Source organism: Eucyclogobius newberryi, unplaced genomic scaffold (genome assembly GCF_026437365.1).
Source record: "Eucyclogobius newberryi isolate DKJ021-1_F unplaced genomic scaffold, fEucNew1.0.hap1 SCAF_97, whole genome shotgun sequence".
In the NCBI taxonomy this organism is placed as follows: Eukaryota; Metazoa; Chordata; class Actinopteri; order Gobiiformes; family Gobiidae; genus Eucyclogobius; species Eucyclogobius newberryi.
In genome coordinates this window covers 241,207-260,000 of record NW_027316540.1, presented here as the reverse complement: position 1 = coordinate 260,000, position 18,794 = coordinate 241,207, and the positions used below count along the sequence as shown (strand labels likewise).

Genomic DNA, 18,794 nt, shown 5'->3' with positions numbered 1-18,794 from the left:
TAATTAATCCATATATAAGGCACACTGTCGTTTTTTGAGAAAATTAAAGGCTTTTAAGTGCCCCTTATAGTGCGGACAATACGGTAAATGCAGAACGCTGAAGGCTGCGAGTTGTGCTATTGTTCTCTGGGCAGATATCAAAGGCGGCGAGTGCGTTTTAGGCCCAGATCTGTTCAGAATAATCAGAGGCTCCGAGATAAGACAGCTACGTACGTCAGCGCCTGTTACTAAGGGCGGAGTTTGTGATTACAGTTAAATAAAAAACGGTTGTGCGTGACCGTGTGAAGGCGTAACACTGTCCCGGGAAATGTGATACAGAGTAGTAAGAGTAGATCGAGGTAACGCGAGCTCCACAACATGATACTAACCTCCCTGTGGGAAGAACTGCGAGTAGATGTCTTTAAAAGTCTCCTCGTTGACCACTCCACTGGGACATTCCTGAAAGACAACAAGATATAGTTTAATACTTGTTGTATGAAGCCAAGATGAGACAAACTCACACACTGATCTAATCAAAGACGAGACGCTGCAGGTGATGAGAGAAATAAAACTTGAATACAGTATTTTCTGGACTATAAGTTGCACCTTTTTTCATAACTTCTGCTCGGGTGCGACTTATATTTATACTTACATACTTATTCTTATGTAGTATGTGATATTATTTGTTATTTTCACGCTTGCAATCACATTTCATACTCCAGTGCAACTTATATATGTTTTTTTCTTCTCTATTATGCATTTTTTGGCTGGTGCGACTTATACTCCAGTGCGACTTATAGTCCGGAAAATACAGATTACTACAATTTGAAAACTACTGTAGATTATCAACATAAATGTAAGAAAAAGGTCATCTTCATCTCAAAATAAGAAACTGTATGTGGAAAAATGCACATATTTGAGTCATTTAAATCCGAAAAATTGAAAATAGCAATAAAAAATATATACCGTATTTTCTGGACTATAAGTTGCACCTTTTTTTCATAGTTTGGCCGGGGTGCGACTTATACATGTTTTATCTTCTCTATTATGCATTTTTTAGCTGGTGCGACTTATACTCTGGAAAATACGGTATACAGATGGCAAACTTAAAACTTTGAATTATTTATGAACAAATCCTTCAACAGTCTGGAAAAGGTTTAACGTCATGACGAATATTTCAATTTTAACGGTTGAAGACGAGAAACCAAAGTGTGCATTTAAGGACGTGGAAAAAGCCAGAGTAGTAAACACAGTAAAAAGAGTATTTTCGCCACAAAAAAGTGGTGGTGGTGGTAGTTGTGGTGGTGGTGGTAGTTGTGGTGGTAGTGGTAGTTGTAGTGGTAGTGGTAGTTGTAGTTGTAGTGGTAGTGGTAGTTGTAGTGGTAGTTGTAGTGGTAGTGGTAGTGGTGGTTGTAGTGGTAGTGGTAGTGGTGGTGGTGGTGGTGGTGGTAGCTTCGAAAAGCTTGAGAAACTCTAGATCAGGGCTGTCCAAACTTTTTTCACCAAGGGCCGCATTTTGAAACTTAAACGGGGCAGAGGGCCACAAACAACTTGACAATGTCGAATTTGTTGAATGACAAAGTGAATCATTCGAAATTTTGCATTTGACGTAATTACGATGAGCCTCCACACCTCTAATTATACCTAGAACATTAATATTAGGTTTGTATAACATCAATATGCCTGAATTTACCCAATTTCACAGTAAAAAGTACTATTTTTTGTTGTTTGGGTCGACATAGCAGAAAGCTGGAGGGCCAACAAAAATTGGTCTGTGGGCCGCATTTGGCCCCCGGGCCCTAGTTTGGACATGCCTGCTCTAGATAAAGGTAAACGTGGCGTGTTTTGTGGGATGACAGTGTCGCTCTGTCACCTGTAACTCAAACGCACTGCAGACTTTTATCTAAGGCCTTGTGAGGAGGCTGCTTTCTTTCAGCGATGCAGAGGATGACCTCGCTCCGAGTCGACGCCGTAATAAAAACAGACACTTTTTTGCCGCTTCAATTTCTGCCACCGAGCAACAGAGAGAGCAAGGCCGGGGGTCCAGGATATTAAGTTCTGTAGCTCAGGAAACGCTTCAACTTTATTGCAATCTTCCAAAGCGAGGGGCTATTCTTCTTCTTCTTCTGTGTTTTGCAGCTGTATAATACTGTGTATACGGTGTAATATACGGTGTAACGTGGTTATGAAGGGGAAAAGAGCAACATGGTGGCGTTTATGAAAGAAGTCATGAGAAAAGAGAAGGGATTTGAGTATTATAATATGATTTCAAGCATGTTTTGTGTGAGTGAGGAAACAAACGTTAGCCTGAAGTCATCCAAGACAAGTCAAGACTAAACTTAAACTAGATCACGACTAAACCAGGTCCAAATCAGACAAAATGAAGACTTTCTGGACTTGATATGAACTATAACCATCATCTGACTTTGAGCGCATGGAAGAAAAATAAGTAACTGCAACTGAATACATTTCTTGATAATGACATTCGTCTCCATTTGTTGTACTTGTCAGTTAAAAAAAAAAAGATTCCACTGTGTTTATGTGGCAGAAAAGCAGGTTTCGCTTTTTCTCCCGTCGCCAACTCGGATCAGCAGGTTCAGAGACAGAGCCATGAAAAAAGTCGCACCTTTTCTCATAGTTTTGGCCACTTATACTTATATACTTATACTCTGGAGCGACTTATATGTGATATTATTTGTTATTTTCACACTTCTTTACACATTTCATACTCCAGTGCGACTTATTATGTTTTTTTCTTCTCTATTATGCATTTTTTGGCTGGTGCGACTTATACTCCGATGCGACTTATAGTCCGGAAAAAAACGGTAGTAATTTACTGGATTTTTGTGAATTAAAGAATTTTCTTGTTGTATTCTACTGACTACTACTGATTTTCGATAATATGGGCACAAATAATTGTTTTCCAATGCGATAATAACAATACAGCTTATTGTAACCGTTGCACACCACACAAATGTTACACAGTGCATCTTTAATCACACATTAAGATTCAAATGGGGCTTTTCTTTGAGTCACAGTTGTGTTTATCCTGTTGTTCACACGCTGCTGAAACTTTTGTCAGGACAACTTGCCTCATATTTTTCATTACTTCTAAAAGAACTCAACAGAAATGTGGAGGAACATACGCCGCAGTCATTTGCGATATTACATTTAGAGACATATTATTCATCAGCTTTTTGTGCGCGTGACTCTGAATGAGAGAAATAAAAACAGACTGAATGCCAAACTGTTTCCTGAGTAGTTGATTCTGTGCCATTGGCGGTTGCTGCGATCATACTCTGCAGTTTGTGACTCCAGTGCAGAGCTTGTTGAAGTCTAACGTTGCTTAATTGTAGCAAACAAACATATTTTTCTCTCGTTCCTTTTAGTTTTGAGTCAGTTCGAATATCGAGTTCCAAAAGCCCAACAACAACAAATGACGCACACCACTGCAGTGACTTAGGGATCATCTCAAAATATGCCTAATGTTGGACTAATGCTCGTTGCTGATAGAGTTTTTTAGCATTTCAAAACAATTCTTCTTTCAATTCGTCTTTTCAGCTTCAACCCATTTGAGATGATCCTTTAATAAATTGGATGCTTTTAAGAGCTCATACTTCACTGTAATTGGTTGAATCCACCTGTCAATCACTCGGCGTGACACAGGCTGGGTGATTGACAGGTCACAATTCATCACAATTTTAGAATTTTACCAAAATATAAAACACAAATATATAACTTTATATAAATAACAGGTAAATCACCATTGGATGTGATTTGATGCTTGCCCAGTGTTTTGGTTAACTCTGTTTGAGAAAAATAAATTCCACTTTTTCAAAAGGGTTTAAGCTTTTCTGTGTTTTTGATCTCCTATATTTCAGCGTGCCAGCCTCTCTGACTATTTCTGCCATTTTGGAGAGGAGACTATTTTCTGGCACACAGGGACACAGATTTGGCTTAGGGAAAGTACTCAGAAGAAAGACAGCTTTGAGTGAAGAAGTGACAGGCTGACTAAAATGATTTTACAGTCCATGGCACAACATGCCACTCCGTTTCATCTTAAATGTGTAGGTTTTGAGCAAAGAGTTGCAAATAGAAATGTCTTCAAAGAGTTAAAGAGGTGCCTGATAAAGGCTTAAGAACAGCTACGAGGTTTTGACAAATTGTACCAGTAATTTATGTTTATTTATTGACTTAATTATTTAAAAAAAAGTCTATGTTCAAGTGACACAGTGTAACTTTCAGGAGGTGGAAAGTAACCTGCATGATTCCATGGAAATACAAAGTGTTAGCCATACTTTCTTCATGGAGATACATATGTTTAGTGTCATACTGTGGAATATTATAGCTACAGGACCAACATTTCCATGGAAACAAGCAGAAGGAGTCAGTGTTGTGGAGATGCAAGTTACACGGTGGAGCTTTACAAAAAAGCCCAGGATAAATATATCTATACTGAATCTAATATAGTTCCTTTTTAATCCTTTCTGCTCAGTAAACGCTTCAAAAACTAGTCATTACTCAAAGACCATTTAGTGTGACCTGCGAAAACCACACTGCACCTTTAAGACAATCACATTTGTATGACATTTTACTAACTTTAAAGTGCGTGTAACAGGTGTTAATGATTTTATAATTTTGACTTTTGTATTTATCCTTGTTGTACATATACATTATACTTTTACATCAATCGAGTAGGCATTTGTGGAGAAAACCTTGAAAAATCTGTAGAAGATGACAGGAAGTGACGTCACACCAGGGACACTCATTCCAGTCAAAGTTGATGCAGAATTTACACAAATAAACAACTTTATGACCTTTTAAACATGAATTCATATATTTTCATTTGTCAAATAAAAAACAATGTGACATTAGATGAGTTTCTGCCCAGTGATTGCTGGGTAATTGCCTAGTGTGACGTCATCAATTACAAACAGGAAGTGAAATTACAAATCTAAAAAAAATTGCCATTCTGTGAACAAATGTTAAGATATTTTTATAAATTTTTTGGGGGGCAAAATTCAAAATATATTGATCCTAACTGCATTTTCGTTCAGTGAGTCACATTATATCATACACAGTGTACTCAGACACTAGTGCAGAATGCTCCAGAGTATGGCATTATTTACTGTATCCATCTGGCCATAGTCTGTCAAGTTCTAGGTAAAGCAAGTGGCGCACCATTCACCAGAAAAAGTTACATAAGCATTTTAAACACTTTCTGTCAACATGATAATCCGTGTAGACAATTGTACACACACACACACAGTTGCACAAACAAAACAATTTGCTCTCTACGCCCCGCGCAGTAGGCGACCTTGTTAAACCAAACACACCATGATTTTTAGAATACTGCGTTCCAACTGAATTCCAAAGTGTGAATCTACCTCGCAGCACGTAACGGATCGAGTTCCACTGTTCATTAGTGCTTTGTTTGCTCATAGTACAACTTTGCAGTGACTTGGCTGTCAGCCGTGTACCTTGTGCATGAGTACTGCACGCAGGAGGTAATTAACCACTTTACAGAAGCAGGGAGGGCTTCTATTTACCCCAGATGGGCAATTAAAAACCGTCATTAGCGATAACGCGCTGATTAAACGGTGACATAAAATTGGCTGTGGCCCAACATCTTAGTCATCTTCACAAACTTAAAAAGAAAACTCGGCCTCTAACTCCTGACTCTGCTCGTGTTTTATCAGAGTTGCGGCGCGGTGATGGTATCGGCAGGTTTTTGATTGAGAGTATTGAAAGGCAGTCATACAGTCATCACCCTAACACTCTGTCCCCGGAATTCAATTTAAAGTTCAGAAATGGCCGCCTACAGCTTCTGCAAAAGAGAAAAGGGCAAGATGATACATTCAGACAGTCCAACAGAATTAACTTGCATAATTGTAAAAACTTTGAAACTCTCTGCTCTGGGGCACTCCTATACCTCTTTGATTTACATTACATTTCACTTTATAGGCTCTCCTTTTGTAATAAAATACATATTACAATGAAGGTTATATTGAGGTTTTAAAGCATTTCTTTTTGGCCCTTTGCATGATGATTAAACTAGCCCAGTTCATTTTAAATACATTTCAATCTTGTCTAAGTAAATCACACAAACAGAATTTCATTGCGGCAATTATTACGGTATATTATTGTTGTCTCTTTGTGTAAATCAGCTGACAAGACACGTCACAGCATTATCACGATACGATTTAACTACAACATGAAAAACTGCATTCCTACAACTCGCCTCTCCACAGATCCGCTCGTTTTCAAGGAGATAAATCAGTTTAATGTCATATTTTGGAACATTATCGGTAAAGTAACATCACCAGAAAAGTCCCCTTTAAGCAAGAGAGCAATATTAATGTCACTAAAACAATTAAGTTTAGCCAGTGCGAACTCTTTATGGTTCAAATAAACACTGTAACTGTTCAATTTCTGTTTCTTTCAGCACAGATGGCTTAAAAACAGTGGGGTTTTCACTTATTGGAGTATTCATCGTCCTGTGGGGTAATTAAACCTCTGTCATCACGCGCCACAGCGAGAGGGAGAAGTAAACTCGCTGAAAGTCTAACCAGTGATGATTATTACAGACAGACGAGTAAACAAACGCATCACCGTTCAAGAGTCATTTAACCGTGTTGTGAATCATACACTGAGCGTTTGTCTTATTAGAGCCAGAGGTCAGAGAATAGATTTATGTTCATTGGAATCGCTCGTTGACTTTTCTCAACCATGATAAGTAAATCTCAAATACAAATCGGTGAAATGCACGAGCTCTCAGGCATGGAATTCCTTAGCGGCAACTTGTGAAGCGATGCAGCAACGTTACGAGGACCGACCTGGGAGCGGAGGCATCGGTCCTAACGGCTCAGAAGCAAGAAGATGTTAATCTGGAGCCTGAGGTGCTGCTCTTCTCTGTGAACTTTGAGAGGGACAAAGAAGCGCTGTGTTTTATAGAGAAAAATGCCGCCAATAGAAATGCATAAGATACATTCAGCCATGTTTTCCATCTAACCTACATAGTGAGTTTACCCGGGTCATTTCATATGAGCAGTTCTATGTAGATGGAACTGGCCTTCAACGTGATTCTGCAGTGAAACAGAGCAATGCAGTGAGGAAAGAGCGTTACATACAGTAAGAGAGACTAAACACTGCACAAGAGGCTTAATCAGCACAGAAGACACACAAATCCAGGACCCCAGAGTGCAGTGCATCTTCATCTTAAAGCCACTAACCACTCTATTGAAGACTGTGAGGTGAAGATTCTAAGCAGGAGAAGAGATGTTTGAATGAGGAGTTAAAAAAAAGAAAAGAATCCCTCTTTTAACATAAATGGAGGTTTAAGGTTAAATTTACTGGTAATATACAACAGTATTTTGAAGCCCTGCGTATTTTTTATGCTAACCAGGTACTCATCAGTGATGATGGAGCTGAATCCAGCTAACAATAGGATTTCTATGGCCCATTACAGGGCTGATAGGGGAACAAAGAAAAAATCTGATCGACAGAATAAATAACCCAGTTCTCAGGCTAGATCCACATATTGAGAATGGCTTTTGATTAAAATTGAAACATCTTGTTTTTAAAAAACATAAATGAGGGATTACACCGACCTTTATTCAAATGTGTCAAGACTATAAAACAAAAACAAAACATAGAGCTGTCAGCCTTTAGTCGTTTATTGGTCAGTGATGTTTTAGTTGACATTTTTATTAGTCATCTAATTATTTCATTTAGAATATAGTCTTTATCTGCACAACTGTAAAAGACCCTTCCAGTAGAGCTGGGCAATTAATCAAAAGATCAACAGATCGAGACGTGTGAAATCCTCAATTATTTGTGAGGGTTTTTCGAATGGAAAGTCCACAGTCGATTTTCTGTCAGGAAAAACTTTTTAACAAAGGCCAGACTTATTTGTGAAAAGAAAAAATATTTGTGTTAAATGGCAGATTAAAAGTCTGTATAGTTTATGATCTTGAAATCATTACTAAAAGCCATTTTTAATTTGTTTTTTTTGGAAAGACCAAAAAAATCCAATCAAAAATTAAGCTCCATCAATATGAGAAAAATAATGGTATGATGTTTTTTCCCATAATGCCCAGCCCTCTCTCCCAGTGTAAAACACTGTTCCATTAGCTGGAAACATACCACACGTTAACACTAATGCATTTTCAATCTAGACTCTTTAGAAAACATCATGTAGAAGTGTTTTGTGAAGATTGTTACCGTTAGTGCTGACAATGATGTTATTCTGGACAATGATGCACCAAAAACATCGTGAGACACAACAGTTTGTTTTGTTTCTCCAGGAGCTGCACGTCCTACAAGTCAACTTTAGATACTACAGGTTATGTTGGTTATTACTCCTTAAATGTAATGAACATATAAACAACAACCATGTGTGTGTCTGCCGTCTACCAATGACAAAAATACATCTGTATTAATCATCCTCAATAAAATGAATGGCATTGAATGTTTACATAAGTACCAGGCTGTGTTCTACACACATCACTCCTGGACGGGTCTAAATGACATAAATACACGGTTTCCTTGTACTTTATTTGTAGTCATAGTAGTTTTTGCATGAGCTCCTTTGTGGTTGTGGTTTTGACACTTTCACGTTTCTGTCCCGTTCAGTCGATTAATCGAACAGGTGTCTTTAGTCGCTCATGAATGTCTTCAGTCGGCTATAGCCCTGAGACAAACACTTCATGATGAACCATAAATGGCTTTTGCATTTAAATGATTATGTCCAGGATTTTTGTTTCTACAGAAAACTTAGAGCTCACTCAAAGCTTAAATAACGCTCATGGAAATACTTTTAGGACGTCCGTGTAACATACATTTGCCTCTCCGTGACAGCGTGCTTGATTTACCCTGCACTTTGAGCACATTTTGAGCAAATGAGGCATGAAGTCTGTTGCCAACACAAATGACCCCATCCGGCCGCATTAGAGCTGTTCCACTCTCTTTAAAACTCTGGGCACAAGGACATGGGGTCAGAGCTCTTATTAGCGGTGAGAACTTTAGAGGCTGCCTTCAGGGTCAGGGTCTGGCTGTGGCTTTTTAGGACTACAACTGTATTTTCCAGCCCACTTGCCGTTGCCACGTGTAATAAAACAACAGTTACACCATGTTTATGAACTCGGGGAACTTTCTCTAGACAATATGTAATACTTAAAGTGACATATTGTCGTTTGCAGCTTAATAGCCGACATCATTTCTTTTTAGAGTGTCTTGTCATTGTGTTATTGGCCGGTAGGGATTTGAAAACTGTAAATTGCTCAATTAAATAGTAATGAAAACTGCTCCAAGGTTTGGCAAGGCAATTGTTGTCATGGCTATTCGCAGTTTGCTTCATCTTCCAGCGCTGAGGAGAATAATAAAAGCTCTTTACTAGAATTACCGTGAGAGTTTAGACCTCCTCCAGGGCAGATCGTAAAATTGCAGGGCTTTATTAACACCAAATCAGGATTTTCTTGTAGTTGCTCAGGCTCACACATGGTAATAATACAAACAGCTTCAAAAATCCTTCAAATCGGTGTGGTTATGGGTAGAGTAGATCTGTTTTAAGGATTTGTGTTCATCATTTTAAGTACAGTGGTAAATGCTCTAGATCAGGTGTGTCCAAACTTTTTTCAGTTTCGAGCCTCCACACCTTTAATACGACTTGGAACATTAGGTTGGTATAACATCAAAATACTTGCATTTTTATTTTTTTTCTGTAAATAGTACTACTTTTTGTTGTTAAGACCAACTTCAGAGGGCCGCATTTGGCCCACGGGTCCTAGTTTGGACATGCCTGCTCTAGATAGTCACGCTTCAAATGCCAATACTTTATACTGTCCCTCTGTAAGAACTGTTGTCCAAATGAGTCCCAAAATCGAGGTAGATTTACACGGTATTTCATCTTGTTGTTTGTTAGGATGACAAGAACACCAAATATTATGCTGAATACTGTATTTCAGTCAAAATGAGAAAAAAAACGTCCCTTGACATCACAAATCTAAATTAGGTGTTCGCCAAATGAGTCATTCACAACAACCAGGGCAGTAAAAAACAAAGCATTCGGACAAGCATTGTTATCGCAATTAGATTTGCAAATTATGTTTTTGAATCAGCGTTCACTCAATGAGCGAGAATCTTAAACAGGTCCAGGAGCATTACCATTTGAAAGACACAGAAATATGAACGGCTTAACTAATACAAGACGTGTTTGGAGCTTTTCCCTAGAATTACTGAAAGACTTGACTGTTTGAACATTTTGTTCTGATTCAAAATGTGATTTCCGTTGACAGAAATGTCCAAACAACAACCTAAAAAGCCCAAAATAAATAAAAGATTCTAGTTATCTGCTTATGCCTCAGTCGGTCATAGTATTTGTCCAAACACAGCAGTAAAGACCATCTGTGGAACTGAGTTAATGGGAAATGTTCCTGGTCAGTGTTTTGCTTTTATCGCTGCACGTGCCTGAGAGGAACGCTGCTTAAATATGGTCACGTAAACTGACCATGCAGCTAATCAGTGCAGAGCAAGTTACTACAAAGTATATGCTCTGTTTATTGCCCCCTTGTTGTTGTATCAAAGTGGTATTTTCAGTCTAATAAGTCTCTAAAAACTTTCCACACGAAGAAGTGCAACTTTATTTATGCTGCCGTGTCTATGGGCTAATATAAGTGTGATGTAGAACAGTCAAACCGACTTGAACTTGGCTCAAACTGTTTTCAAAGTTCAAACAGGTTTAAAACAGGACCAAAGGAAGGCAAGGCAAGGCAAGGCAAGTTTATTTGTAGAGCACATTTCATACACAAGGCAATTCAAAGTGCTTCACAGCAGGAAAAATGCATTCAAATCACAAAGAAATTACAGAAACAGAAATACAATAAAATTAACTAAATTAAAAATGATCAATCCAACTGATTTTCTAAACTAATAAAATCACAAACAAAAGAGAAGAGTGCAAAGAAAAAATCCTTTCAGTCTCAAGGAAGACAGACATAACCCGGCTGTACAACTTAAAGATATAAAAGATATGACCAAAAGATTTGCAAAATTAGAATATTTAACATCAAATAAAATTAAATACTTCAAAAGGGTTAATACAAAATTGAAATTAAAGAAACTTGCATTTTAGTCTTTAGACAAGGATATTGTGTATTAATATGACTTAATTTCACCTTTTGTGCAATATTTGTAGGATCGCACTAATGTTTGAACTTTTTTTTTAATACAAAGTTCTGCAGTGACAGACCGTTTTATCATTTGAAATGAATGTTTTAAGGAATGAAATGCTATTTTCAGTCCAGGCTCTGGTATCGGTTTGTATTGGTATCGACAGAAGTGCAATATATCGAACTTAATACTGTTAATGTTGCTTTGAATATTGTTAAGTCAAAATGCATATCATATTTGTCTGATAATTAAACCTCAACCAATGTATTTAAAGACACATTTCTGTTGGATTGACATAACGATAGTCAAACAGTATTATCAGGATACCCCAAAAATATGGAGATATTAAATGGCAATATTGGCCACGCCTTGATATCGGCCTAATCAAAGCCAAAGTATCAATACTATGGATATTGGAGCTGAAAAAGCATCCACATTCCTGATATCATTCTATATTTGTAATTAGGAGACTTATTTCACATAATCCAGACCCAGACCAGCACTGACTGACAAACGAACGCCTCGAGTAGCACCAGTAGTCCCAGTACCGCATGTTGAAACCCCCTCCTTTAGTCGCAGCCTCTTCCCGGGAGCAGAGCCGTCAGTTCAGCGCGTGGCACAAATTACAGCCCTCGTTAGCTCACGCCTTTGCTCTCTAGTGAACTACGCTAATGGGCTGGCTTTGTGGGAGGTCTCGGCGGGAACACAGAGGCATCATGGGAGATCCACTACCACAGGGCCGCCGCCGCCGCCGCCGCTGCTGCTGCTGCTCTTTCACTGACAGACAATTTGGGTTGTGTTAATTCTGGGTCATCTCATTACACTTCACACCAGAGCTCGCGATGGAGCCGCCGTGCCATAAACGCGACTTATGACCCTAATACTAAAATCAATGCTCTGCGCTGGCTTTGAAAAGTGACCTAATTGTGTGTAAAAGTGAAATACAGATGAGTTGACAGGATATTGTTGCATGGATACAGGGTTTTTTGTTACAGCACAAGTAAAACAGATGTGATGACTGCAGTGTTTGGAGCTGCATTGGAGACTGTCGGCTGAGTGTTGTAAAAAGCATGCGTCAGACTGATCAAAGGCAAACACAAACTAGCCGTGTCGTCATGGAATTATGAGATGTGCGAGAGGATTTACTGTAGAGCTTTCCAGGTTAACTCTAAAACAATGTGGGGCTGTGTGCGATTAATCAAATTTGAAATTGAGATTTAGTCATCTCTAATCGTCAGTGATCAGTAAAAGCAGGTGGTTTGGGAGCGATTTTTAAAAATGCAGTAATTAAAAAGGCTGTTTTTATTGTTACCGTTTATCTTTATGTTTGGGAAAGTATAAAACAGCAAGACTAAATGACTTCTAGTATAATCTTTTAAATGAAGTTAGGCCTTAGTTATTTCATTACTTGGTTTACGGATCCGCCGCACTTAGATTATTGATTTATACAATATAAATAAAATAAATGATTACCTTTTTTTTTTATAATGTACCGCCGACAAAGCAAAATAGCCTTAAATTAAACCCAGAAGAAAACATCTTTTGAAATTGAAATTATATTTATATTTATATTCTGTCCGCCTGTGCAACATATTTCATTTAAAAATCTGTAAACCAAGTAATAGAATAACTGTGGCCTTATGACATTATATGTTTGTACCTTTACTACATTCCATCATTCAGGTTTTGTGTGATACCTGAACCTAGTACATTCACATTTCCTATGGCTTGCTTTGTTGTTATGTCTGAATATCCCCCAAAAGAGTCAAGATATTAGAAAACTATTCATATTAGCAGCCCTACTGGCAACGTAAGGTCTCTAACAAGAATAAGAAGATGATGAATCAACAAACAACTACATTAAACATCGATTGTAGCTCTTGTGAGATCCTGGTTCTCAATGTGAACGTGCAATACCTTTGCGACACCTAAACGCGTAAGTATCACAGGTGACTTACGTTCTTGAAGCCGCGGTAGAGGATCTGCAGCTCTTTGCGGGAGAAGCGCGTCTGAGCTTCGAGCTGCTCCAGGCCCTCGGGACGATGACGGACCGTAGACAGTTCAAGCTCATCCTCGATACTGTCTGCACCGGGAGAAAGGGAGAGGGTCACCATTTTGGGAACGATACAGAAGCAGTTCCGTTCATAAGACAAGCAAAAATAATACATTGAAGTTTTTTGGTGTAACAATGATCCAGTGAGTAGTCAAAAAGTGCGTCAACCTTTATGTACAAACCACATCGAAACCAGGACTAGAACAAAAACATATCAAGTCTACAAGTCGGACTGAACTGGGCTCGAACTGGGACCAAAGCACAAAGTAAGAAACCAGCCTAAAATAATAAAGATGATGACCAAATCAGGACAAAAACATACAACCAGGAATAAAAATCAAGGAATATGTAATGTTAGGATCAACTTGGCATCCAAACCAGAATCTATGCGTTGTAAACATCATACATTTAATTTTTTTAAAAGGACAGTGCATATATAACATTAATCTTCAAGAGAAAAGATGCATTGTACCAGATTTAAGTAGAAGTACAGATTTAGCTTGAGGCTGAACACAGATACCGTAAAATTCAGACTATTACGTGCACCTGAATATAAGCCACGCGTGTAACATGAGATATTTACACATGGTACACGCAAAGTATATGACATTTTGTTCAGATAAAACATGCTTTTTTCCAAATAGTGCCTGTAACATGGCAATAAATGGCAGTAACACGTCATGTTAAAGACACTTTAGCCAACCAGAAAATCATTCATCTTCCTCCTGCAAACTAAAACCACAAAAGTCTTCTCCAACATCTCACTATCGATTAATTGATGCCAAGCTTACATGCAGCAGATTTATTTCCTTCTTTGACTGCCAGATCGACTGCCTTTGACTTAAAAGCTGAATCATACGCATTTCTTGTTTTCCACGATGAGTGTGTTGCACAAACCGACTGCTCAAAACAGTAGCAAAAAACAACTGCATTTTCTCTGCGCACTATCTCTTCCATCTTTGTGTCGAAACCCCGCCCCTAGAGGCTGCTAGCTCGTAAAAATCTATCACGTACCGCATCGTTGTATAGGCCGCATGCTTCAAAGCGTGTGAAAAGTAGCGGCTTATAGTCCAAACATTACGGTAAATCGATTTTGCCATTACATTGAGAAACATACTATCTTGCTGTCTCTTTTAAGCAGCCAGGTTCATTATGTAGACCAGAGTTTCTCAAACACAGTCATTGTTCTTGCTGATGGGGGCGGCTGAACTCTGTGGAGCTCAGTAATGGCCTGTAATGAAGCCAGCTGCTGCCTGACCCCGTCTCGCACTGGGCAGTAGGACTTGTCCGTTTGGTGCAGGCCCTTCATAGACCAGCAGCGTGACACAGTGTCCAAACGCCTCATTATCCCCCGCACGGCTCTTCTGCCGGCCCCAAGCCAAAGACCTCCGCTTCTAATTGACCACAATTAACCTGAGATGTGTAGTCAACTGTTGTTAATTAATGTAAATAAATGTGCGTCCGGGGTTAGTTATGACATTATGACCAGCATCTAAACATTCTTTAATTTTATTCGTCTATTGGATTCAGTTTCATACAGTGTCACTTTCTCAAACCACATCAAAATTGGGACTAAACTGGAACTAAACTAGGACTAGAATTAGACCTGTCACACTGTTAAAAAACATGAATTCCAATAAATAAATGGCAGAATTAAACACCTAGTGAGTCATACGTTTTACTCTTTCAAACCTTTAAAGCTCAAATATGATCATTACAAAATTACACAAACAAAAGTACAAATGTAAACACGATAAATATTGATCCCCCTAAGAATATTGTTTCATCTACGAATTAATGACTGATAAATCAATATAGTAATTATAGTGACAGGCCTGATTAGAAAAGGACCAGATCACAGCAGGACTAAACTGTGCTCAGACCAGAACCAAACCAGGACAAGAGCAAGTTAACGCACTCTAAAATAAGATATAAAAGAGTTTTGGAGGTACTCTGAACTAGTAGTTCAGTTATAACACAATTTCACTCACTTTTAGTACCAAAATCTGAAAAGTAGTTCAATTATAACACAATTTCACTCATTTTTAGTCCCAAAATCTAAAAAGTAGTTCAGTTATAACACAATTTCACTCACTTTTAGTACAAAAATTTGAAAGTAGTTCAGTTATAACACAATTTCACTCACTTTTAGTACCAAAATCTAAAAAGTAGTTCAGTTATAACACAATTTCACTCACTTTTAGTACCAAAATCTAAAAAGAAGTTCAGTTATAACACAATTTCACTCACTTTTAGTACAAAAAATTGAAAGTAGTTCAGTTATAACGCAATTTTACTCACTTTTAGCACCAAAATCTAAAAAGGAGTTCAGTTATAACACAATTTCACTCACTTTTAGTAAAAAAATTTGAAAATAGTTCAGTTATAACACAATTTCACTTACTTTTAGTACCAAAATCTAAAAAGTAGTTCAGTTATAACACAATTTCACTCACTTTTAGCACCAAAATCTAAAAAGTAGTTCAGTTATAACACAATTTCACTTACTTTTAGTACCAAAATCTAAAAAGTAGTTCAGTTATAACACAATTTCACTCACTTTTAGCACCAAAATCTAAAAAGTAGTTCAGTTATAACACAATTTCACTCACTTTTAGTACAAAAATCTAAAAAGTAGTTCAGTTATAACACAATTTCACTCACTTTTAGTACCAAAATCTAAAAAGCAGTTCAGTTATAACACAATTTCACTCACTTTTAGTACCAAAATCTAAAAAGTAGTTCAGTTATAACACAATTTCACTCACTTTTAGCACCAAAATCTAAAAGTAGTTCAGTTATAACACAATTTCACTCACTTTTAGTACCAAAATCTAAAAGTAGTTCAGTTATAACACAATTTCACTCACTTTTAGTACCAAAATCTCCAATAACCGCCTCTTATATATGAAAAACACATCTGTTATGTACAAGTGGCCATTGTGTTGTGCAGACAAAAAAGAGGAAAAAGATTGTGGCAGTTTGAGCTTCATATTGACAGTGGTAACAGAAGTGACAACAATAACAGCAGAGACAAACAGAAAGCCTCGGACGAGCCACTTGCTTTGATTACTGCAGGACGGCTTTTTGGCCGTGGAGCAGGGAAAGAGCCTCCGGAGACGCGCTCTCACTCCGCGCTTGTGCACAATCGGGGGGTAACCTGGGAAATACAGTATAATAGGGCTGAGGGGTTACCCGGGCAACGGCGACATCGGCACATTCTGGTAAGTGGACATGCAGACGGCCAAGAGGGACAAGAGAAGCAGCTTTAAAAGAGGAATCTTCACAACAACAACTCTAAATATAAGGTTTTTACCCATGGCGCTTCTTAAGTATACCTCCTAAGAATATGTAGAACAGGTTTAAAGCAAAAGTTAAAGGTTTGTTTCTTTGGTTTGTTCAATTAGAGTAAAGTATTTGTCTGGATCTAAACATTTCAAGTCAAAAATGTATGAAGCAGTGTATGGATTCAACTAACAATTATAATGGTAATTGAATAACATTGTGATAATTCTTTCAATTACTTGATTTTGATTGCAATAAGCCTGCAAATATAGTTTTTAAACATTTTTAAACAAAATTTGACTCGGATGAAGCTAAACTGACGTGTTCCGAGAATATTCCGACTGTGTTTTTTTAATTTTGTCTGTAAAAATACTCAGATTGTACATTTTTCTTATGTATTTTCGCTGTAATTCTTGTTTCGTAAAAAGTAATAAAACCTCAGCACGTGGCAGGTTTCGGAGTCTGTCCACAAAACGATTATTCGATTGGTAAAATAGTCGGCGCTTAGTTACGATGAATCAATTCAGTAGTTTCAGCCCTGAAGGTTTACAAAGAACAGCCCAAACACAACTATATATAGAACATTACGACAGTCAATGTTCTAGCAATGGTCTACAAGTCTCATATTTAATCCATTATCCTGATTAGGTCTTTGCAACGTTTAATAATGTCAGAAAGGACGGAGTGAAAGTGCATGTTGGCCCCACAGCTCTGCTCTGGAGGTTCGCGGTTGCCCAAATATGGCACTCCCCGCCTCGTGTTTGGGACAAGTAGTTCAGTGGGTTACATTACTTATTCACGGAGCTGCGAGTGCACTGCGGACCATCAGGGTAAGAGACGAGGCCCTAAATATGATATGGTGGCTCTGACTTCGCCGGTGTCACTCTATCCGTCATCCCAAGTCCGCCATTTTCACGCACGGCCAAACACGCTGGGCGAAACAAACTTTTGGTCCGGTTTCCAGTCGGCGTGATATACGACCGGTAAATTAAAGTACTCTAGACTGGGGTTTTAAATCAATGGCCGAAACAGACGGAGGGGGGGAAAAAAACTGTCTTATGTCATATGCGAAAGTGATTGAGTGGTGTAAAAAGCACTGCAGTCCGTTTCCCGTCCCGCTCAGAGCTATTCTTATGTTATGTTCTTACGTTTCTTTCTTCATTAGAGACGATTGTTAAATTTGTGGCTTAATTTTAGGGACGCAAAATGAAGTTGAGTTGAGCGCTCAGCCTTATTGTGAAGAGTTGTACGTGGCATTTCCCAACGCCTGAAGTGTTAAGTAAAAAGTAACAGTGAAATGGTGTTTGCAAAGGAAGTGTTGCTCTACAAAAAGGACAATTGACATTTCTTTAATTTGTCTTAAAAGGAGTCGTGTGATTGGACTGTGCAATGGGCATTTAGACTTACACTTGCAGAATACTACAAATGTAAACAGAAAAACTACTGAACTAATAATTGGGCCTAGGCATTGAACCCACAACCCCTTCTATGACAGAATTACAACTTTGTCATACAAACCCACGTGAGTGTGTTTTGTAAAGCAACAAAAGCGTTGCAATATGGGAAATATTGACAAAAAATATTCCCTTAAATTTTTCATTATCCTGATCCCAATATTCTGACAATATTGTGGCAATTGATCAGAAATGTGTTAAAACGTCTCTGTAAATGTAAAAGTATTGTGTTTTAAGCCTATTTTGCAGCTTTCTTTAAAAAAACAATACTCAATTTGCAAATTTCCAGAACAACATTTGAAAATGTTTTATATTGAACATAAACAGTTTGTTGAAATATGTAATATGAAATAGTAATGCTGTAGATGTAAAGTAAAAAAGCTCTTAAATTTGGAAAACAGCAGAATTTATAATGTAGTAATTCTAGGTCCAGATCTCTCTGCCCTCACAGTGCCTCTGACAGGTTGGACGACTCATTAAACTAAATGCAGTTAAGATGAACATAATTGAATTTTGTTGAAAAATATAGAAATGTTATCACAGAATAGCAATTTTTTTAGATTTGTAATTTCACTTCCTGTTTGTAATTGATAACACACTAGTGAACTAATCAGCAAACACTGGGCAAAAACACCTGTGAAAGCACCTTTATTTTGTTGAATTCTTGTTAAGAGAGTCAAAAATGTTGTTTATTTTGTGTAAATTCTACATAAACTTTGACTGCAATGAATATCCCTCGTGTGATGTCACTTCCTGTAATTTTCTACAGATTTTTCAACGTTTTCTCCACAATTACCTACTCGATTGGTGTAAAACTATAACGTATATGCACAACAGGTATAAATACACCAAAT

General features: G+C 37.9%; 1 protein-coding gene across 7 annotated transcripts in view; it reads right to left on the bottom strand.

Moving 5' to 3' along the window:
• The window catches only part of kcnip4a (potassium voltage-gated channel interacting protein 4a), a 189,954-nt gene that overhangs the window by 14,846 nt on the left and 156,314 nt on the right, over window positions 1–18,794 (bottom strand). For 6 of the 7 annotated variants that reach the window (XM_072439585.1, XM_072439581.1, XM_072439584.1 and 3 more), the window contains exons 2-3: window positions 13,107–13,231; window positions 369–438 (exon numbers count right to left, since the gene is read on the bottom strand). In XM_072439585.1, coding sequence (XP_072295686.1) covers window positions 369–438; window positions 13,107–13,231 — 195 coding nt within the window. Of the gene's footprint in view, window positions 1–368; window positions 439–13,106; window positions 13,232–16,261; window positions 16,362–18,794 lie in introns of all 7 variants that reach the window. The other variant, XM_072439580.1, reaches the window with a different exon arrangement.